The following is a 23,627-nucleotide window of genomic DNA, read 5'->3' on the forward strand; positions in this document are numbered from 1 at the left end:
TTGCCAAGGTTGACAAACCCTGGAATAAACGTTGCAACTGAGGAGGCCCACTTCCTGGGTCCCACTAGATGACATTCCTTAAAAACTAGTATTTGTCAATGGTTTGTGCCTTTCACTGTTTTGAACACAGGCATGGCAAGGAGATTTGGGATTCCCTTTTCTTTTTCAGTTTATATTCCATGAGAAGCTTAGTTTGTGAATTCATGCTAACAACCTTACTTCTGTAGGAGACCAATGCTATGTCCGAGTCCTCCCCATTTGCACTCCATTTAGCACTAGTCCTGCTTTACTTACAGTTACAGTTTGTCCCTTTTGTTAAATCCATGCTCCACTACAGGACATTCACAGCAAAGCATTTATGGTAGGCATAAGCTATGTGCAGTAGTCCAGATCTTTCCTATGACTGAGCCAACTGGACAATGGCTCTTAATGGGGTCTCTCTAGGCTTTGCACATCTTCTGTCAGCTTGTTTGGCAGCAGTTGCTGCATTAACTTTACCATTGCTTGGCAGTAAGCTTTATTAACTGGGCTTGTCTACAGAGGAGTCGCTAAGCAGGCTCCTTACAAGAAGTGAGCCAATGCTCCCAGGGTGCTTGGGAGTATAGCCCCTGAATCCATGAGGAAGAACAGTAAATAGCTCTTTTACAGGGAAAAAATTGTCTTCCCTGACCAGTTCCCTTGAATCCTCACCTTTTGCTCTTCTTTCTTCTCCTGTGGACCAGACCTGCCTCCATGGCCTAACCTGGCCTCCCCCTGTCTTGTTTGCTCTAGCCAAATGTTTGGGGAGTTGGCCTAAGGCCAAACACACAACAGCGTTGAGATCAGGTTGACTGCCTGTGCCCTCCCAGATCCCATGTCACTCAGTCTCTCCATTAACTAAGGGAGGAGGAACTGCTGGCCTAGGAAACACACAGGGAGATTCCCACACAATCCCAGGATGAGGGGGAAAACTTAATGTATTTGCCATGGCAACTACAACTACAGAAAAGTAGCATGCCATCAGATGAATTACTCCAGGCCCCATAGAATATTCTCCCTGCATGTGAAATGGGGGGGGGGAATCTTTGGGTCATTGTTTGGTTCAGCCAATTTAAACAAAGCAGGGCTCAAAGTTCACATGCCAGTAAGGTAATGCTCAAGATCCTGCAAGGTAGACTTCAGCAGTTCATGGAGCGAGAATTGCCAGATGTACAAGCTGGGTTTAGAAAAGGCAGAGGAACTAGGGACCAAATTGCCAATATCCGCTGGATAATGGAAAAAGCCAGGGAGTTTCAGAAAAACATCTATTTCTGTTTTATTGACTATTCTAAAGCCTTTGACTGTGTGGACCATAACAAATTGTGGCAAGTTCTTAGTGGTATGGGGATACCAAGTCATCTTGTATGCCTCCTGAAGAATCTGTATAACGACCAGGTAGCGACAGTAAGAACAGACCACGGAACAACGGACTGGTTTAAGATTGGGAAAGGAGTACGGCAGGGCTGTATACTCTCACCCTACCTATTCAACTTGTATGCAGAACACATCATGCGACATGCTGGGCTTGAGGAATCCAAGGCTGGAGTTAAAATCTCTGGAAGAAACATTAACAATCTCAGATATGCAGGTGATACCACTTTGATGGCTGAAAGTGAAGAGGAACTGAGGAGCCTTATGATGAAGGTGAAAGAAGGACGTGCAAAAGCTGGCTTGCAGCTAAACCTCAAAAAAACCAAGATTATGGCAACCAGCTTGATTGATAACTGGCAAATAGAGGGAGAAAATGTAGAAGCAGTGAAAAACTTTGTATTCCTAGGTGCAAAGATTACTGCAGATGCTGACTGCAGTCAGGAAATCAGAAGACTCTTAATCCTTGGGAGAAGAGCAATGACAAATCTCAATAAAATAGTTAAGAGCACAGACATCACACTGACAACAAAGGCCCGCATAGTTAAAGCAATGGTGTTCCCCGTAGTAACATGGCTGCGAGAGCTGGACCGTAAGGAAGGCTGAGAGAAGGAAGATAGATGCTTTTGAACTGTGGTGTTGGAGGAAAATTCTGAGAGTGCCTTGGTCTGCAAGAAGATCAAACCAGTCCATCCTCCAGGAAATTAAGCCAGACTGCTCACTTGAGGGAACGATATTAAAGGCAAAACTGAAATACTTTGGCCACATAATGAGAAGACAGGACAGCCTGGAGAAGATGTTGATGCTAGGGAGAGTGGAGGGCAAAAGGGAGAGGGGCCGACCAAGGGCAAGGTGGATGGATGATATTCTAGAGGTGACAGACTTGTCCCTGGGGGAGCTGGGGGTGTTGACGACCGACAGGAAGCTCTGGCGTGGGCTGGTCCATGAAGTCACGAAGAGTCGGAAGCGACTAAACGAATAAACAACAACAACAGGGCTCAAAGCAACAGGGCCTAAATGACTCCTTCCCTCTGCCCTTTACAAAGATAAGAGAAGGACAGAGAGAAAGACTTGAGGCCTAGGAATCAGCCTAGAGTGATGACTCTTCATTTATGGAAAAGAATTCACTCCCCATCAAAGAAGGAAAGGGCCCAGAGGAGAGATGATGGCTCCCAGATGCAATGGCAGGAAAAAGGATCAATGGGGACAACCCAGACGGCATGTTGGGTATGGCAAAAAAGTTGTTCCTGAGCAACTTTGGAGTCATCCTGAAAGGAAGCTAATCTTTGATGAAAATCAGCTGGAAACTGTCTCCGCCAAAAGTCATTTGATGGACCAGGTTGAAATTATGGCTCTATAAGACTTCAGAATACATACCACAAGCCTTCAATGATGCCTGCACAGAGTAGAGCACTGCCGACACCTTGCACTAGATTGAGCACAGCAAGAATTCCTGCATAGACGTAGAAACTCTTTCTTGCTGGAAAAAGACAAAAGATGAGGACACTGGGTTTGCATTCAATAACAAGTACAGCTGAAGCAACAACTTACTGAATGAGTAAAATAACTGAGCACTGAAAACCCAGCACTGAAAGCACTTAAGCACAAAACGCCAGTTTCACAGCACTTTCCATTTATGACTAGACCATCTAATTATGTGCAATTTTAACATACTTGAATTTGCTCATTCTCCTACTGTTTCTTCCTATTATAATCTCAAAGGCTACCCTGAATGGCACTCATCCATTTCATTTCTTCCACAGCACTTGAAGGTTAACTTTGTTATAAAGTTAATAAAGATCAACAAATACATATTTCATTCTATGTGGAACCACAGTTTAAAACTGTAGGAAAGCAGGAAAAGTGGTGTCATTTGAAAGCACATATTGTACAGCTGTTTCTCTCGCCAAGAACAGATTTTACCTCATACGGAATCAAGAAAATCCAAATTAAGTGCTCTAACGCAGATTTCATGTTGTACTACAAAATTTGCTTTTCCCAGGAAGGGTGTCTCTCTCTTTTATTTTAGTCAAACATGAAAAGAACAGGTGCAAAAAAACTTATCTCAAGTGCAGATGGCCCTGAGGCCAAGTAGCTGGGTGACTGCACTTACTGCCAACTTCTACAACAATCTTCTCCCAGGCTGGAGAAAGCTTCTGTTATCAGTTATCTCAAGGAAGAGCAGGTTCAGTGCTGCCACAGCTATGCATGCAACCTTCCCTGGACCTTTGAAGGAGAAGATGAGTGGCTTTGATCTGCAAGATAGCAGCAGCAGCCTGCCTCTGGAAACCACAGATACCTTAACACTGGTTTGAACTACCTGTAGAACTAGAAAAACTATACTAGCTCAAAGACAGAAAAGTTACTTACATGGCAGAGAAATACGATCCTTCAAGGGAGTTTTTGGAAGCATCACCACAAATGAATAAACCTGTCATGAAGAGAAACAGAAGACGGGATGTGGAGGCTGCTAATGGCAGACAGAGAACTTCCAAGATCTTGCCTTATTTTCTTGGGGACTATATTGTTCTATTTACCAGATACTAAGAAGAAGATTAAATAAAGGCAATATTAATTATCCAGGACAAATGCTGATGATCAAAAGGGCTATTTTCCTTCTTACCAGAAAGAAGAAACAAGAGCTGGCAAGCCAAAAGTGCCTTCCTCCATGGCTATAAATATTAAAATCTTCTGCTGAGAGCTGGGCATCAGGATAACGGATTTCCAGAATTCCCTGAAAGTTAATAAGGAGCAATGAGAAAGGTTAATCAGGACATGCTGTAAACATTTACAGGACTGCCCCTATTTTTAGCCTGAAGTGCTAAAGAGGAAGCATCATTGTAAAGCCAGCTTTTTGCATCACACCATCTCTCAGCCAATTTTGCAATATGGAAGCTTCAGAATACTTGCTGAACCCGGAAGAATGTTGGCCTTTGGATTTAATTCCAAGTATAGAAACAGAGACAAATGGAATTCCATTAATGTATTTTAGGTTGCTCCCATGTTGCTATGGTAAAATATAAAAAGCCATAATAGTTATGGTGGAAGAAAATGGCACCTGCAACAACCTAAGCAACACTATATATGGGTTACTATATATACCCTGACCAGGATTTGACAGTAAGTCACAGATTTCCTGATTTTACACACTTTACATTTGCTCCTAGATTATAACAGGCAGAAGTCTCAAAGACATACAGTAGTTGGGCTAGAAAAGAATCTTTATGGCAGGTAAAATGAGGCTATACAAAACAGTCTATTTATTTGCTTGTTTGTTGTCAGATTTACATCCCACCACAATTGTAGAAGACTGTCAGCAGTTCGCAATAATAAACAAAGCACAATAATCAAACAAAAATATCTTACAAATACATCAAAACATCCCAGAGCAATACCTGGCATCCAAACCCCAAGCCCTCCGGAAAAGCCCTATTTTTAACTTTTTCCAGAAGCAGATAGGCAGATCTCCAATGGGAGGCCATTCCAAAAAGTCAGCCACATTATGAAAAAACACTTCTGGGCTTTGCCCACCCTGTTGAGGTTTTCCTACTAACGATTAAGACTGCTATTGTACCTAATCATTTTGGCTGGGTGAAGAGGTTGTATTTGATTGTCTCCTCTCATGTGCTTCATGCAAATTGCCTGGGGGGAGGAAACCTGCCCGGACTTGTTCTTACTTCCTCTTTTTTCTCTCTGCCGATATGTAGCAAGCCAGGTAGCTCTCAATGAGAGCTAAGTCCTTTAAATATGTTTTGTTTTTGTTTTGCTTTCTGTAAATAAATTATTTTTATAGATATGCCTGGTGTGCGTGACTTTTCTGATCTCTCCTGGGCTAAAGGCTTTCCCAGCATTCTGCCAACACACCCCACCCCCCAGCACCTGAAATGGGGAACAACTAGCTGCTTCTCCTGGCATGATCAAAGTGTTGGACTGGCTTAGGGGACAGATGCAGCCTGACAGGAAACCTAGCACCAAAAACTTTATAGGTTAAAACCAGCAGAAAAAGCTGATCGTCCACTACCAGTGAGAAGGGTCTGATGACCCTTATAGCCATGGTAGTTTTAACTCACTGCTTCTCCTGCCCTTCCCACAAATTAATGGAGTCTTGGCACAGTGCATGATGGCCAAGAAGCCAAGGAGTTGTTGTATGTTTACATAACTGCTGCCACCTCTGGCCTGAGAACTGCTGGCTTCTACCTTAACCCTCTCAATCTTTCGGTTTGCATGTTAGCTGCCTTTATTCTTATCAGCATTAGACAAGCTAAACCTTGTATTAATGACAGCTCACTTAGTGCATTGTGCAAAGCCAGCCAGTGTGATTTGTATACCATGACGTATGCCATCGTGGTTTAGTCAATAAACTATGATTAAACCAACCATGGCTTCATGCAATGTGTGAACTTGGTATTCCTGAACAAAAAATAACGTTCAAGAAGACTCTTCCCCTCCCAACTTACCACAAAATATATCTTGCTATGTAGCTTCCAGTTTTATTTCAGATTAAACCATCTCCTAGAATTCTGCACCAAGAGTACACAACCCAGACAAGGAGGTGCTTCTGCCTTGGTGATGCTTACCTGTGTTACCGAGTAGGCCAACGACAGCACGGTGGTGATACCCAGGACACGCTTGACACTGGATTTGCTCTCCAAGTGGCCTAATTGAACAAAGATCACACTGGGAGTCATCCCCCCAGAACAGCTTAGAGCACTTGCCTCTCCCACCGATCTACGCAGAGCTCCTTTGGCTTCTAATCCAAGAATCCAGGATCCATTCCTGACCATTTACAGATTACAGAACTGCAAACTCTACGTTTATTCAGTGTAATCCTGCTGGATTCACACTGTGAAAATAACCACCCATTCTGGCTTGGCACTGAACGGAAACCAGGACATTATAGCTTAGTAAACAAGCCACAGTTGAAAAACCCATAATGAATCAATCCCAATAATTCCTATGAACTTTTTATTATATGAACTGTTATACATACTGCAGTTGTGAGGGGAGGGATCATATAAGAAGGGGATGGGATACTGGCCCTTTTTAAAAGCACATGATTGCCCACTATTGAAGAGCAGGTGGCACCTCAGACCAATCCAGCAATATTGGTCTTGCAAATACCAGGCCTCTCCCTTATATTGCCTGTTGCAAACCTGAGCAGCAAATGTGTACAAGTTACAGTAGGGTCTGAGCATATTACTCTGTTACATCAACACACTTTGAAACAGCATCAGGTTTTATTTCCTTAACTCACCATTCATCCAGCTGCACCAAGGTAGAAACGGTTGATTTGTGCACTCAAACAAAGTACAATATACCCTATCTATCCAAAACCAAATATGTATTTCCTCAAGTCATTCTCAGGATGAAAAGGCAAGGATCAAAGTAGAGTAATTCAAATGCTTCAGGAGAACAGCCCATGGGACAAGCAGTCTGTTTGTATCCCACCTGCCTACAGAATCACCAAGAGCCCCAAGGGAGGAACAGGATTAGATCCTGCTATCTAAAGGTAAAATTATATGATGAGATGAGACGGATGCCCAAATTGGTAACATCTAATACAAATTAATTTTGCATACAGATCTTATCAAACCATAGACATCATAAATCTAACCATCACACCTCACTCTGAAATAGTCTTCCCCAATCTAGTGACCTTCAGGATGTGCTGAACTACAGTGCCCATCATCCCCAACATATGCAGCCTTAAGCTGGGATGATGTTGGTCTTTTTGCTCTTAATCTAACCTACATCAGAGCGTTGTTGTGATAGGTGGGGTAGTGGTATAGAAATGAAGGATAAAATGTGGGGTTTTATCATGTACTAAGCAGAAATACATTGGAGCAGAATCAACAATTTAATAAGCTGTTTTATTTAATAAAAGAAGGGGGTGTTATCTACTACTGTACAAATATTTACATCTCTTCTTTGAATGCAGGGAATATTTATATTGAAATATTGCTTCTTGTTTAAGTTGGTTACTGCCTAATTTTGCATTTTATTACTATTGGCGACCTGATATTTTAATTTTCAGAAAAAGGAAAAAAATAAGAGTGCCCAGAAGTACTAAGAAAGACTTCTTACCAAATGCAAGGCCCAGAATCACCATGCTCAGTTCAATGGCCAGAAGGAAAAATCTTGTGATTTCCCATAGGATCTAGAGGTCAGAGAGCCAAGTTCAACAAGCCAAACAAAGAAGGGGTAGATGTGTAGATTTAGTAATTAGGACTATTGTACATTAGAACTCACTTTTTCTACTTTTTAAAATAAACACATTATACACACTTCTGCTTATTTGAATAATCATTATGATATACGAGAACTATTGGTAGGATTCGGCTATGATCTAGCAATATTAACTTCTTTTTTGCACATATGATATCAGAAACACAAGAGTGTCCTACTGAATTATTCAGGCAGCAATAAATTTCTAATAATTATTGCTCAGGAAGTTTTCTTCATTTGGCCATTACAATTCGAGAAAGTAAAGGAAAGGTCATTATTACCCATGTTGTCTTTTTTCCTCCAGCCTCAATTACTCAACAGCATGAACTTCAGTTTTGCACTTCATGTTTTGACACTTCCCTTCAAATTTGTTTTACGACCCAATATCCATAAGTTGCACCAACAGCTCATTCTAAATTAGTTATTATTTGCCCCAACTTCACTTTTGGTGGATCCCCCCACCCTCAGTCTAACTTTTAATCTAAATTTTGACCACACCTGAATCTTTCCAACAGTAACAGGGTGGTAATCTAACTGAAGTTTTCAACTTTTTCTTTGAAAGCTATATGCCAGATACCCGAGCAGGACAAAAGTATTATCATACATAGGGTAAAGGTACAGGTTTCCCTTGACATGAAGTCCAGTCGTGTCCGACTCTAGGGGGCAGTGCTCATCTCCGTTTCAAAGCCAAAGAGCCGGCATTTGTCCATAGACACTTCCGCTGTCATGTGGCCGGCATGACTAAACGGAACGCCGTTACCTGCCCACTGAAGTGGTACCTATTAATCTACTCACATTTGCATGTTTTCGAACTGCTAGGTTGGCAGGAGCTGGGACTAGCAACGGGAGCTCACCCCGTCATGCGGATTTGAACCGCCGACCTTCTGATCGGTCAGCTCAGCAGCTCAGCGGTTTAACCCGCAGTGCCACCATGTCCCTATTATCATACATATATGATTATAAATTAGTACCAAAGCCAATACTGCAAGTGGGAAAGGAGAAGGGATCAAACCTACATATCCTTCTAAAATTAAAGTTGATCTCACCTTGTCAGTGACTGTAGCAGCAGTAGAAGCACTAACTGTCATGGAGACAACAGCCCGAGCAATCCCAACCACGGCAACCACGAACACCTAGAAAAAATAGCTGAGAATTAAGGAAGTGTGCGGTAAAGAGCTAAGCACCTAAATTAGGAAGTTAGGACAGCAGAGAAAATAACTAGTGGATTCAGGAGCAGGGGAAGACTATAAAAAGTGTTTCTCAACTGTGGCAACTTTAAGATGTGTGAACTTCAACTCCCAGAATTCCCTACCCAGCAAGGCTGGTTGAGAAACACTGCTATAGAAAAACAAGTGTCAGGTTACCTACACCATTTACGTTTTTTCATCAAGGGTTACAGAATTGCTTCGTGGCTGAGTTTTTTAAAACACTAAAAAGACCCTTTAATATCTAATTCTCTCTCTGATTTTAAACTTAATAACATTTCATACCACAGTGATGCTTGTTTATATTCTAAGTAGATCAGAAAACTATAAATGCCGTAAGTATCAACATGCCACAAGATATCAAGAAACTTCTGATCTTGGACATGCTCCACAAGTCATCTACTGAAAGAAAAAATGAAAAAGATCTAGAAATAAGAAAAATAAATAGGGAATAATGTCCTAGCAATTGGACTGCTTTCAGACCTAACCTGACCTTTGCTAAAGCCTACCAGAGTCTCAGAAGTCTCATGAATCAGCCACAGATACCTAGTACCTCACTGCTGTATGGCTTGAAGGCAGGGGAAGCATTAATCTCTTGCAGGCCCTTCAGGCTATAAAGATACACCGGAATATACACAAGGAATGCCCAGTCTCAGAAAGCACTGTCAAGGGAATGGAAATTCCTTGCTCAGCCCCACTCACCAAAAAACCCCAACACCTCTCTACATGCTTTCCTAGTAAAAGAAGAGCAAATTCTAAACACATACATTGAGTTATAGGGAATGTTGACATTTGTTTGTTACATCTGTATAATATTCACAGACATGAAGCTTCCTCAATATATCCTGTTGTCCTTTCTAATGCCGGACAAAATATATCTACTTCCTCTCTAAGATAAAGCTCTTGAAATAAGCACTTGCACTTCCTGCCTTTCCAATCACTACTGAAATGTGACATTGCTAGGCAGTCCCACAGCCACTGTAAAATACCATCCCTACATGTTAAATGCCTCCAGTGTTATACGCCCAAAAATGCTGCTAAGGCTACTAGTTACATTTGAGTAACCTCAAATGGAGAAATCTGCTTAAATGTCTCATTGCAATTCTTGCATCCTGCAGTGCTATACGTTAATTCTGCATCTTTTCTGTTACCTTACAGTTTCCCCAAGCAGGGGAAGAAATTGTTTATAGACTGAGATTAGTGACTGCATTCATGTAATTCCAAAGCATCACAAGTTTGCTGCAGAATTTCCAAAGTCTCTTTTTGTTTGCCTCAGTTTCCTGTGTCTCAATCTATTATTCACTCTGCTATAGGTTAGCTACCTTGCTTCACAGTCTTCCTTCCTTCTGAGCCTCTTTAGTCTTTGTTCTGCCCCATAAAGTCATTTCCCTCCTGCAGCTAAGCTTCAGCTGAGGTCTAAACAAGATACAATTCCAGTCAAACAGATACCTTTCCCTATTCTAACCTGTGGCTTTTACTAGAGCTCCATGTTCCAAGTATTCCATTACACTCAGCTAACAAATATTGTAAGCCACCTAGAAAAACAGGCAGCACATACATTTTGCTAAGTAAGCAAGTAAATAAGTGGCAAAAATGCTCTAAACAAAACAACCAAGAGGGTGATTAGAACGCAACAAGGAGACAGACAGAACCTGTTTCATAAATTTCATTTCATAAGCGGCAAGGTATTCAGAAAGCCATTCCGGGAGGGCAGAAATTCCCAAAGATCTGGCAGAGAAGTACAAGGTCAGTAAGTATAAGAAAACTGAATGTGTGCCAGAACTGCAGAGGGAAAGGGAATGACTGCTGCAGGGCCAGGTGTTATCTGAGATTTCCCTTAACAAGTCTCACCACTTCTCCTAAGCTGACTCTACAGGACAGAAGCCATTTCCTGGGATCTAGGATAAGCCTCTTAACCGACTGCCTTTCATAGAAGGCCTACATGAATGCAATTTTGTCCAACTTTCCTGAGTGACCAGAGTTTCACATCATGTTCACATTGTGATTTGAGTTCCTTCAAACCAGTTAACTTTCCGTGGAGAAGAAAGCACTCTAAGGAAATCCTGAAGTGCTTCCACGCAGACAGCCCCAGCCCCTAATGGCATTTATTCCCTGCTCTTCTATTCCAAGGGGCATTTTATACCATCAAGGTTTTGCATGTTCTGTGTTGGAACATCTGCCATGTGTCATCCACACTGGCAGGCAGGACAACATGCAGGTAAGGAAAGCATGACTCCCCTGAGCAGCACAGCCTCCCTCTTGTTAATACGGGTTTTCTATGGCTGTTGCCCCTATAGATCATTCCACCACCCCCTGACAGAATCATGCATGATTCCCTGTTGTGCCTAAGGCTAATACAATGTCATCCTCTTTCTGCAAGAGACAAGCAAATCCCTCCCTTTCTTGTTCTCTGAAGAAGAAATGCTTATGCTTGTGCAAAAGTTGAAAAGAAACTGCAAAACAGAGGCCTGGGGAGTGGAGAGAGAGAGTATGCATGAATACCAAAATAACTGAAGATTTAAAGATGCTGTGGCTGCTACTCCTCCCCATCACACACACATAGAGATTCACAAACATATACATCACACAAAAGTAGAATCAGTGGGATTTATCTGAGTTTCCACCAAGAAGGGTAATTAGAAGCTTTAAGGCAAGCATAAGGAAATGTTTTTCTTCTCATTTAAATTCCTCTCTAATCTCCTTGCAACTGTTAATAAGACACAGCTTTGAAAATGTGGCAATGCTGGAATTGTGCAAATAAAGGAACACTGGAAAACATGCACGTATAGATTCTCTCTTAGAACCTTCAGCTGATTCAGTTAGTGGTAGGCAACATTGATAGTCAGGGTTTCTGACCAGAGGTAGCTCAGTCTAGGTCAGAGATAGGCAACCTGAGGCATTCCAGATGGTCTTGCCCTACAATTCCCCACATCCTTGTTGAGGTTTTCCTACTAACAGATTAAGCTGCTGTTGTACCTAGTCATTTTGGCCGGGTTAAAAGGTTGTATTAGATTGTCTCCTCTCACGTGCTTCATGCAAAATAGCCTGGGGGAGGAAACCTGCCCGGACTTGTTCTTACTTCTTTTTTTTCTCTCTGCCGGCAATGTAGCCAAGCAAGGCTTGCTCCAAGGGAGCTAAGTCCTTTAAATCTGTTTTGTTTTTGTTTTGCTTTCTGTAAATAAATTATTTTTATAGAAATGCTTGGTGTGTGACTTTTTTGACCTCTCCTGGGCTAAAGGCTTTCCCAGCATCTGCCAACAACCCTTCCCTACCAGCCACACCAGCTGGGTTCGCCACAGATTGTTGACATCGAATAGGCTGACCAGCTGAAGGATGGAGGGAGGGAAATTTGGAGACAGAAGAGAAAAATAGCAAAGTCACACTTATTTATAACTTAATTTGTATCTTAATATATGGAGTTATTTAAAGGGAGAACGGCAAATAGAGGGGGAAAATGTAGAAGCAGTGAAAGACTTTGTATTTCTAGGTGAGAAGATTACTGCAGATGCTGACTGCAGTCAGAAAATCAGAAGACGCTTCATCCTTGGGAGAAGAACAATGACAAATCTCCATAAAATAGTTAAGAGCACAGACATCACACTGACAACAAAGGTCCGCATAGTTAAAGCAATGGTGTTCCCCGTAGTAACATATGGCTGCGAGAGTTGGACCATAAGGAAGGCTGAGAGAAGGAAGATAGATGTTTTTGAACTGTCGTGTTGGAGGAAAATTCTGAGAGTGCCTTGGACTGCAAGAAGATCAAACCAGTCCATCCTCCAGGAAATAAAGCCAGGCTGCTCACCTGAGGAAATGATATTAAAGGCAAAACTGAAATACTTTGGCCACATAATGAGAAGACAGGACACCCTGGAGAAGATGCTGATGCTAGGGAGAGTGGGAGGCAAAAGGAAGACAGGCCGACCAAGGGCAAGGTGGATGGATGATATTCTAGAGGTGACGGACTCGTCCCTGGGGGAGCTGGGGGTGTTGGCGACCGACAGGAAGCTCTGGCGTGGGCTGGTCCATGAAGTCACGAAGAGTCAGAAGCGACTAAACGAATAAACAACAAACAAAGGGAGAACAATTTTGCAAGCAGAAAGTAAGCTGAAGAGAAAAAGGGGCTGTTCTCTTCTGTCTTCTTGAACAATGGGCATTACACTGGCTAACCAATGCCAGGCAGAGCATAAGTCAGATAATGTGTTAATAAGTTAAGTTGTAGAAATGTGACTGTTCATGTCAAATCAAGTTAACAAATTAAGGAACAGCACTAAGGCTGTCTATCTCTTTGGAGATTACCTGCTATCCTCTAAAAGGTCAGATTTTCCACAGAAGCAGCACAAAAAGATCAAGCGGGTCAATGGTCAGATTAGGTCAAAAGGATGTCTCATTCCAAAATAAAAAAACATACCTTATTGCTGAGAGTTGTCAAAACATACTACCAACTCCTGAGCCGTTTCACTAATCTGAAAGGAGCCAAGAATATATCCATATTCCCCAGGCTCTTTAAAAATAAAAGTTGTACTTACCAGTATGTAGAAAGTGGTGAAAATGGGACTGGAAGTGGCATGGATTTTGGCCCTGGCAGAAGGCAGCTTCCAGAGGAGAAATGCAAAGAAAAGTACATTGGGAACCAATAGCAGAAGGTCCCAGTAACGAACTCTAAAAACAAGACAAAAAGGTGCTTTTTTAAAAATAATGCTGTGCCATCTCTGACAATACAGAGAATCTTGTTTAGAAGAAGAAACAGAACCTGTCCATACTAGCATCTCACCTGGATGTGCCAATGTCCTCATACAACAGCACCAAGCATTTGTGTGGCACAGTGCTGTTGGTAGCATTTAAAAACAGAGGTGTTGTCAGGGTGTCAGCTGTTGTCACTACTGTGGTGGCAGATGGGTAAGTTACATTATCATCTGCAGATAACTGTACTGATGTCACCAATGCTGACATTCTGTCACCGTTCTAGAAAGAAAAAGAGAGGGAGCAAAAAAGACATTTTCGCCAGATAAATCTCAGAGTCCTTCATGAGGCATTTGTTTTAAAAAATACACAGAAATTTATCCTATATTAATCCAAACATTTATCAACCTCTCTCAATTATTAACTCTTTATATGTTTTGACTGTGTTGGCTAGTAGATCATGAGAGTTAGTCTAACACATTTGACAGGCAAAAGACTAGGGAGAGCTGTGGGCACATGACCAGGTGATACTGGAATGGGAAGCTCATGCCCTCATCACCACCAGGATAGACTAAGGTGATTTGGTACACACCAGACTACTTTTGAAGACTGCTCAGAAGCTGTAAGTGGTACAGAATGAAGCTGTTAGCGTGCTGGTACATGGGATCTGTTACAGCCATGTGAACCTTATGTTGCAGGTACTGCATTGGCTTCCAACAACTTTCTGGGTATAATTCAAAATAGTGATTTTAATCTTGAAATAACTGCATGGCTTGGCTCCTATTTACTTCCAGGACTGTTCTTCCAGGTAGGACCAAGTCCTCCAGATAGAACTGCCCCAGAAAGTATGCTCACCACAGCTGGGCATCCCCATATGCAAGAGTTATGATCAGTGGGGGCCTCCAGATGGCTCTTCTCTGTAGTGACCACCATTTGATGAACAGCCTCCTTTGAGAGGTCAGATTGGTACCAATTATGGCATCTTTTCAAAAAGCTGTCAAAATAGAGATGTTGGACCTTTGAAAGATGTTGTTTCTGGACTTTTGAAAGATGATGTTTCTGAATTCCAGGATGGAGTCACTGATTGGTTGTAATGGTTACTGTAATTTGTTTGAATTTCTTGTTATGTCATAATTGTGTTATTTCTTTTTATTTTAATTTTTTGTTGTACACAGCATAAGTCACAAGATTCAGTGTTACATAAATGAAATAAATAAATCAGGTCTATTTAGTTTCTACATTACCAAAGTTAACTATCACCCTGGATTCCTAGAATTCAGGGAACAAGAACCCATTACTTACTAACTACGTTCTATTCCTCTAAATGCTCATTTCAATTTCAATTTATTTTTAATGAATTGCTTTAGCAGCTTTAACTGCTTTCTTACCTCCTCCAGCTATAGGAAAGTAGAACATAATAGTTACTAGTGGAAGAGAGCAGACTTGCAGCCTTCATGGATATTTTTGAAACCTTTGGAGTTGCTATAATTTATTGCTACTACAATGTCAGAAATGTCTTTAAGTCATAGAATCATAGAGTTGGAAGATGTCACAAGCTATCAACTCCCTCTGCTCTATGCAAAAATACAAAGTAAAGCATCTATGACAGATAGCTGTCCCAGTGAAGGAAAACTCACAAATACTGGCAGATGTTCTTCAGCACCATCAGGCAAGCCAGTCCTGTCTGAAATAAATAATTTCCCACCTCTTTCTAAATGAAATCATCATCACACAGCCCCAAATAAAAATGTTCTACATTTGCTCTGGGAGTTGCATATGCGTGCAGCAGCTTGACATATATGTACCTCAATTTTTGCCATTTTTTGGGAACTACGATTCCTGGAATGATCCTAATAAGCAGCAATTGTTGTGTATTCATGCTTTTTCCAGAAGCGTAGATTATAAATTACTTCTGTAAAATACTGGCTTAGGATTTATGAAGTGTCCTACTTTATGAAATCTAGGAAAGAAATGCCTTAATTTTCTTCTGAGAAAATCCCAAAGTGCATAAAGCAAAGGAGTCTTCAAATAAAATATTGATTGTGTGCCATCAGGTCATTTTCGACTCCTAGCAACAACAGATAGATTTTCTCCGAGACAATCTATCCCAAGCCCGTTCTTTCATGTCTCCCACAGTGCACTCAACACCTCTGAGAAATAAAAGAAGACACTCAGGGCTGTTCATATATTTTGAATTAGTGAATAAACTTCAAGCAGTGGGAATCACATGACATGCTAAGTTATAGATCATGGTTTACAAACCAGTGACTGAGTTCACATAATACATGAAGTAAAAACCAAAGAAATCACATTATATGACTTAGCACAATGCGAACCCAGCCTCCATCTGCAAGCTTCTATAATCAAGGTTTACCATGGCTTAACCTTGTGGGAAAACAGATGAAGGGCAGTCAACAATAAAGAAAGTCTTTAGCAACCAGCAGCCTGTTGACCAAATCCAGAGTGCTTTCTGGCTTTTCATGTTGCAATCTAGGTGTGAGAAAAGTGCATGACAGAAGCAGTATTTGTGGCTGATTAGCAAGCCTCTTTGAGATAAACTTTACTCCTACTAAAATAAGATGGAATGGGATAATCCACAAAAGGACCAATATTTGTAAGTAATAAACTGCAGTTTTCAACAGATACAGAAATTTAGAGCAATATAATAATGTTTCTATCACCAAAACATTCTAATATTTCTATTACAAAGACAGAATATTCTTCACACAGAAGATCAGTATCAGGTTAACTGTGTTGGACTATGACCTGGAAAGAAGATACAGACAATATTTACCAACAGCCAGTTTGGGCATATATATTACACATCTTATTGGGTTATTTAACAGAATGAGCCTTCTTTCCCCAGTATCCCATGAGAAACATAGAAGTTCTAAAATATAGCTGAATCAGAAAACCATACTTATTATCAGCATCAAAACAAGCCAAGAACTTCAAGCGGTGGTTAACAGTTTCCATCCAAACTGGAATATAAGACATACTATATCTTATAATAATTCTGGAATGGATAGGGCGAACAGAGACCCTGGAGACAGTCATGCATAGTTTATTTTATTATGTCTTGTGAACTCAGCTGCTTTAAGCTGGCTTCCTGTATTCCTAGAACTGTGCTTTATTAACAGAGGTAGCCATAGTTGCATGCCAGACTCTGGGTGAACATAAAAGCTGTGCCTAGTGGTGGAAATCCTCTTACCCTTGACTGTTTTAAACAACAAAACTTTGCCCTACATTCACAATTGAGACAACGCCATAATCACACTTGTCAAACAACTTTACAACTGTTAGTGACTTTTGACCACACTACAGGTCTAAGGTCCATCCCTGTTCCACCCCATTTTTTTTTAATGAAGAGCAACTGCTTAAGTCTATATACAGAAGCAGCAGAATCACTTTTAATAAGCATACAATGTCCATGTCTAAATGAATAATAGAGAATAATGTAGTTATATACAAAGAATCTATAAGTTGTGATTAGCATCAAAAATTTAGTATTTTTACATTTCAGTTATTTGTAAGACACCTACACGCTTGTTGAAAGTAAAATATCGATCCCTAAAATAAACAAACACATACAGATCAGAATTACACTTAGTTTCTACCTTTAAAAATTAGGTCAGTGCTTCTTCTAGACAAATGCCTTTATGATCACAAAATGCTTCTTGAATTACTGTCTCTTGTGGACTGGAAATCCACAAACAACTTTCTTCTCTCTCTTTCCCTTAAAGCACTGCAACATAAATAAAAATTAATTAAGCCTAAATATTTTTAAGAGTCTCAAAATCTTATTTACATAAGGGGCATTTAGTTAAGACGAATAAAGGCTATTTTATTACTGATCCCATCTGAATATTTTCCTAGGAGATCAGCACAGTTGCCTGCATTTTGAACTGATGGCTATGCAATGCTTCAGTTTATCCTTCAGTAGTATTTTCAATATCTCCTCTGTATTTTGTCCTGATTAAGTGAAGCACTAGCCCAAATCACCAACAATCCACCCATTTCTATCAAGCTGACAAATATAGCAATCCCTAGTTTCTGAGAAGGCACATTCTTCAGCTGGAATATGTATAAACCATTGTCCCAGCTCTCAGATATACTTAAAACAATCTTCAGTAATTTGCTTGTTAAGTAGAGGAACTCTTCCCATTTTGTTGCTCTTTGCCAACAATATCCAGCTTGTTGCTTATCTAAGCACTAGTACAATAATCAAGTTCCACTCTTGATCTGATGTTACCATCTGGATCATATTTGATTAAGCCCACATTTTAGGGTACCTACTGTCTCAAAGCAATTACAAACTTGTAATAAGATTACAAAGAAGCAGATGAACATAGTCATTAAAACACTGGACCATAAAATTGCCTTTTGGAACAGCAAAATTATGAGGGCTCCCTTATAATTTTATTTCTCTCTCACATGTGTTTGCATGGCCCACTGAACACAAACTAGTTCTCATTTGAGGTTTGTACTAAACCCAAAAAGCAGGGGCAGTTGGCTCACAGGGGAAGGGCTGGAAGACTTTTCCCAGGGAAATACAAAAAATGAATAATGACAGAAAGGGCCAGCTTGTTGGTATTTCAGAATCCAATCACTCTCAATAGTGGGTTGAGATACCCATTTTAAGACTAGGGAAGCAACATACAAGTCGATAAACATACAAGTCGATAAACAATTTGGAGGGGGGGCGGAAGCAACATACAAGTCGATAAACAATTTGGAGGGGGGGCTGCCTTTGAGTCAGTCTTGACTCCTGGTGACTGTCTGGAAAAGTCCCTGCAGTGTTCTTGGCAAGGCTTTTCAGAAGTGGTTCGCCCTTGTTTGCTTCCTAGGCCTGAGAAAAAGTGACTGGCCCAAGGTCACCCAGCTGGCTTTGTGCCTAAGGCAGGACTAGATCTCCCTATTTCTAGCTTATTGCTTTAACCACCATACCAAACTGGCTCTCTGATAAACAATATACATAAATAAAAACGGTTTGATGGTCCAGAACTATTTAAGGGCAACACTTTAAATTTGGCAAAGAAATGAGTAAGCCAGCAAAGAAACTGGCACATAACAAGTAAAATATATCTCAAATGCATTTTTCTTCTTAAGATTTGGGAAAACATTTTATTCTCTGTATTTCTGCATTTGGAATTACAGTTAAAAGATTCAAATTTTCTTAGTAAGAAACATACTTTCCTCTGTAAACCCCAACCTTCATTTAAGAGGCAGCATACTGATGTAAATTCTTGAAATAAACAGTTATGCTAATATACTGAAAATGAAAGGCCTTTTATCTGACCAAGACATTCATATCTCAGGCACTCAAATGAACTTCCTCATTTTATCCAAGGGCAACCCCATGTGACTTAACTTTTTCAATCTCACAACAAGCTTCTGTTCAATTCACGTCAGCAAACTTTAAATTTCAAACAAGACATTACAGTCAGTGCAACAAGAGAAGTAGCACCAATGGATAAGCAATATTTTTATCTGCAGCTCTACATTTGAAGGTATTAATAAAGCCGATTCTTATCTTCCAGTAGCCCAGATAACATTTGTCGGCTAAGCAGAGATATAGGAGACACACCAAAGTGCAGGACACCTTTGGCAGCTGAAAGGCTAGACTTTAAAATAATAACTATAGGAGTGAAGCTCAACTAATTTGATTTTTTGATCCTTGCTTAATTGTACTGACTGCACAACCCTATGCATGTTTACTGGAAAAAAATCTCACTGTGGCCCATAGCAAGAATGTTTAGGAGTGCAACCATAAAGATTTCTGAAAGCTTTAACTTGCTGCTGTAGAGAGAAATGTACTAAGGTGCCCAAGATTATTATCTGAATATATTTCCTCTAGTTCAAGCAACAATAGCAATTTTGAAGTACTATAGATACATTTCAGTCTGTATCAGTGGGCATATTTTACTGGCTGTCCATAAATTCAGTGTTTCTTAACCTTGGCAATTTTAAGATGTATAGACTTCAACTCCCAGCACGCTGGCTGGAGAATTCTGGGAATCAAAGTCCACACATCTTAAAGTTGCCAAGAGTGAGAAACACTGCATAAAATCAAACTGGCACAAATGCCATTGTTTTTTAAAAAATATCCTAAATATAACAGGGCATTCCCCAACTGCAGGTGATTCACACTGCAACCATACTACAATGCAAAATAAATTAAAATGTGGCATCCACAATTTGCATTTTTGATAGCTTTGCAATGTATTAGGAATCTCATTAATTTCACTTCCATGCAGTAACAGCAGTTCAATAGTGAGACCAATTACTCAGAATGGTGATCTTCTCTTCATCGGATGCATGCACGCAGCGGGTAGACAGCATCTTGTCTGGAGTGCTTTAATTTGGATTTCTGCACTGAGTAAGAAATTAGATTCAATAGCCTATCTGGTCTCATAAATATTTCAGTTCAACCCCCTCAGAATTTGTTTTTCCTCTGCATGCACATGCCAAGCTCTTGGGTGAAAGCCTTCTGAGAGGATCTGTCTTAATAATATAGCTTGATTTCAGAGCAATACCTATATTGTCAACAACTTAATCATTCTGTAAATTATGCCAGCAAGTCTCCTAATATTTAAGGCAAGTGTCACAATGATCACACTTCCTGTCATACTAGAGTATTAGTACTTGAGTTTGTACCCATCAATTTAGAACTAGTCTTACCATTACCTAGAGAAACAGAGTGGACAGTGGACACTGCAAACAGGAGGAAAAGCTAGGTTGCCACTCAACCTTGACCTGAACTCTTTAGGTTAATATCATGCCATCACATGATTCATTAATAATGAAAGAATATTGCTTTGAGCTGGAAGAAGACTGACCAGGAAAATGGAGTGAGGTAATGGTGGATAGCTTGATGAAAAAAAGTCAGACACGCAGCTACCAAGAAGGAGACAAGTTCCAGTTGGGGATTATTACGAAAGGAATTTAAAAATGAAACAAAGCATATAAAACCTTTACACAAATTTAAAGTGCACAATACCATGTTCCATATCTGAAGAACATACTGTAATGAAATTCATCACCGCACAACCTTTTTATCAACTTTGCATCAAAGGTGAGGAAAAATTGAACAATATGATTCTGTACAGTCTAGATATAATTCACTGTTTAAAAATTGAATCATAAGGATGTAATTGAAAAAGATGTATCATTTCAACAGTTGTTAACTTTTTTCATTCTAATGGTTTGATTTTCTTTCATATTTTTATTTAGATATAATTTGGGGAATAGTTTTGTTTGGTTGTTGTTATTTCTTTCTTTTAGCTTCTTTGTTTTCCATGGATTTTTCCCACCCACTCCCTAGTAGTTTAATATAAGTTTTTTTCTTTTTTTTACCACATAGTTTATTACATAATAGATAAGAATTTTTTTCTTTCAAGCACAAAGTTTTAATACTATAGTAATATGTACAATTTTTATTAAGAACTTGTTTTTTAATTGAAATGTTTTTTAAAGCTAAATAAAGAAAAACCTGGAGAAGCAGGTTACTACAGAACCAGAAAAAGTACAGGAAGGACCAATCACAATGAACAGAGGGCTGAACCAGCTCACCTATGGGACTCTTTATTTTAGAAAGAAAACACTGTGCTAGTTGCTTTGTTCTGCATGTCCCTTGCAGGTAACTGGCTGGCCCATCATGGGAATAGGGCTGGATTTATTTACTTTTTACTTTCCTAATATTAATTAAAATTCATTGTCAATACGGTCAATTTCTATACACAGAAAAAGAAAAAAGAGGGAGGATGGAGGGAAGGCGAAGGAGAAACTACCTTGTTTTTTGTCTCAAGCAGCCAAATACCTTGAGTCAGCCTCAATCTTGTTTCAGTTTTCCTAAATTGCCACAGCAAAAGAACAGCTAGAAATTCAGTATTAAGTAGATCATTTTAGATCATATTATATTATTAGCGAAGTTATGTGACCAGTCTGGAAATCACATGAGAAGGCAAGCTTTCATATAACTAACACAGTAAGAAAGAAAAAAGAAACACGAAATACGGCAGAAAGGATTTACATATAAAACTAACTCAGGATTCCTTTTTTTAATCATTTGAATATCACCCTAAACAACTTTGGACAATTACAATGTTATCGGTGTGCTGTATGCCCTGAAAGATGGAATCTGTACATCCAGAAGCCAAAGGCAATTTTATATCTATGACTAAAGCACAAATCCTTACAGTAGCCTTTCCCAGTCTGGGATCCTCCAAATCTGCGTTATTGCTACTCTCAGCATTTTCCCAACCAGCTCACCTACAATTTCAGAGGATGAGATTTTGAATCTGGAATACTAGGCTTGTTATAACAAAGTTTAAATTGTGGATTTCAACTATATTTTAACTATCTTATCATCACAATTTGTAACTGTACCTGGTCAGAAACATCCCCTGCTTGTACAGACCACTAAAAGCTTTTTGAAACGTCAACTTTGTTGAAAGGCACAGTTTGTCCACTGCCTAAAACACCCATTCAATAGCAAATCAGCAGTAAATGTAGAAGTTACCAAACGATAGAAGGGAATACACACAAAATGCCAAAGCATGGGCTAGTGGAGGGAGGGGGTAGATTTTTTTTAAATTATCAACCACTGGTCAAACTGGAAAACTCCACATACTCTGGACTACAATGCCCATACAGCTCCGAATGATTGTGGGAGTTACCTATCTGTCTAAAAATCAAAGATCTTGTAGAGTGAGGCATTTTTCCATGCTGAGATTCATTTCTGATAGTAAAAGGGCCTTGGGCTGGCTGTTGACACCAAACATTTTCTGCCATGATGCTATTTCAGGAAGGAGAGTGTCATGAAAAGATAGGCGTGGGCGTGCACTTACCAGAACCTCAAGGAAAGGAAACTGTCCAAATGGGACATTACTAAAAGCCCTAGAATAGATCAAAAGGGGAAAGAAAAAGAGGGGAAACGCAGCATTCACACAGAAGAAACCTTCAACATACCGAGTGATTCCGTTCCTTCCTGCACAAACACAGGGGCCATTCCCAGTAAGCAGACCAGGATCACCAGACCCAAGACCAGCCAAGAGGCGTGGGGGGTGAGAAGGATTTACAAATGCCCTCCCCAGAGCTGGGGGGCTGCTTGCTAAAGAGACGGGGTTGGATGAGGGGTCTTCCCTTTCCCGTGCCAAAGTTTCCCCCAGCGAAATATGGCCTGCCACCCGTGCCTGGGCGAGGGGGCATCCAGACTAAGGCCCCCTTAAAGAGTTAAGGGGCTCCTTACCTTGCCCTTCTTCTCGTCTCTCCCGCCCGTAAGCCACGCTCGCCCTCCGCAGCTCCCTTGTTATCTTCGCTCAGAGCCCGAGGGAGGAGGAGGCGGCCTGTCCCGCTTTCGCTCGCGCTGGCTCATGCCCGGGGCTCCAGACCGACCATCCTGCAGCCACCAAGGCTCCGTCCCGGGTCCAGAAGGGGGTGGAGGCTGTCCCGGGGGGTGGGGGGGGCGTCGCTGATAAGCCGGCCGGAGCTAAACCACCAAACCCTCGGCCAGGCGACCCATCACTTCCTGCCGTCGCTCAGGACGGAGGCGCCCGCAGTGAACAGAAGGCGCAGCGCCATCGCCTCCACGAGGACGACGAGCGGCGCTCGGAGGAAAAACAGCCTCGCCCGCCGCCTGCTGAGGAAGACCTGAGCGTCGATCACCGGATCCCAGGGCTTTCAGCCAATCACGAGGCATCTAAATAAGAAGCCCGGCTCAAAAGCGAAACAAAAGGGCGAAAGGAGCCAATGAAGAAAGCGGAGGGGCGGAGTCGTGGGCCGAAAGCGGCGGGGCGTTAAAGGAGAAGTTGCGCGCAACCATTTCGAGGGAGAACTCTTTCACCGTGTCCCCGGAGAAGTTATGTAGTCCTCGCGTGTATTCCTTTGGCAACCCACCCACACCCCTCATTTAGTGGCGGAATCAAAGCAAAAAAGTTTGATTCGAAATGTGTATTTTTATTTCGAATTACTACTGAATTCGAGTTTTCTAAAAGTATTTCTTCCTTGGGCTGTATCCTTTGCATCTCCTTGCTTACGTGTCCTTCCTTGATTAAGGGAAGACCAAACCCTTTTATTAACTAAGACAAACAAGCGCGGTGAGAGCGATCTATCATTATTTACTTAACCGCT

At 40.9% G+C, this 23,627-nt stretch overlaps 1 protein-coding gene across 2 annotated transcripts in view; it reads right to left on the reverse strand.

The window, feature by feature from the left end:
- The window catches only part of TPRA1 (transmembrane protein adipocyte associated 1), a 32,973-nt gene extending 9,793 nt beyond the window's left edge, over positions 1–23,180 (reverse strand). Inside the window, exons 1-9 of one of the 2 annotated variants that reach the window (XM_063291691.1) lie at positions 22,747–23,180; positions 13,588–13,778; positions 13,343–13,475; positions 8,658–8,744; positions 7,471–7,543; positions 5,964–6,043; positions 4,010–4,120; positions 3,757–3,817; positions 2,764–2,866 (exon numbers count right to left, since the gene is read on the reverse strand). In XM_063291691.1, the coding sequence (XP_063147761.1) occupies positions 2,764–2,866; positions 3,757–3,817; positions 4,010–4,120; positions 5,964–6,043; positions 7,471–7,543; positions 8,658–8,744; positions 13,343–13,475; positions 13,588–13,766 (827 nt within the window). In that variant the 5' untranslated portion in view covers positions 13,767–13,778; positions 22,747–23,180. Of the gene's footprint in view, positions 1–2,763; positions 2,867–3,756; positions 3,818–4,009; positions 4,121–5,963; positions 6,044–7,470; positions 7,544–8,657; positions 8,745–13,342; positions 13,476–13,587; positions 13,779–17,113; positions 17,238–22,746 lie in introns of those variants that run through there. The other variant, XM_063291690.1, reaches the window with a different exon arrangement.
- Between the last annotated feature and the right edge of the window lie 447 nt (positions 23,181–23,627).

Source organism: Candoia aspera, chromosome 2 (genome assembly GCF_035149785.1).
Source record: "Candoia aspera isolate rCanAsp1 chromosome 2, rCanAsp1.hap2, whole genome shotgun sequence".
NCBI lineage: Eukaryota > Metazoa > Chordata > Lepidosauria > Squamata > Boidae > Candoia > Candoia aspera.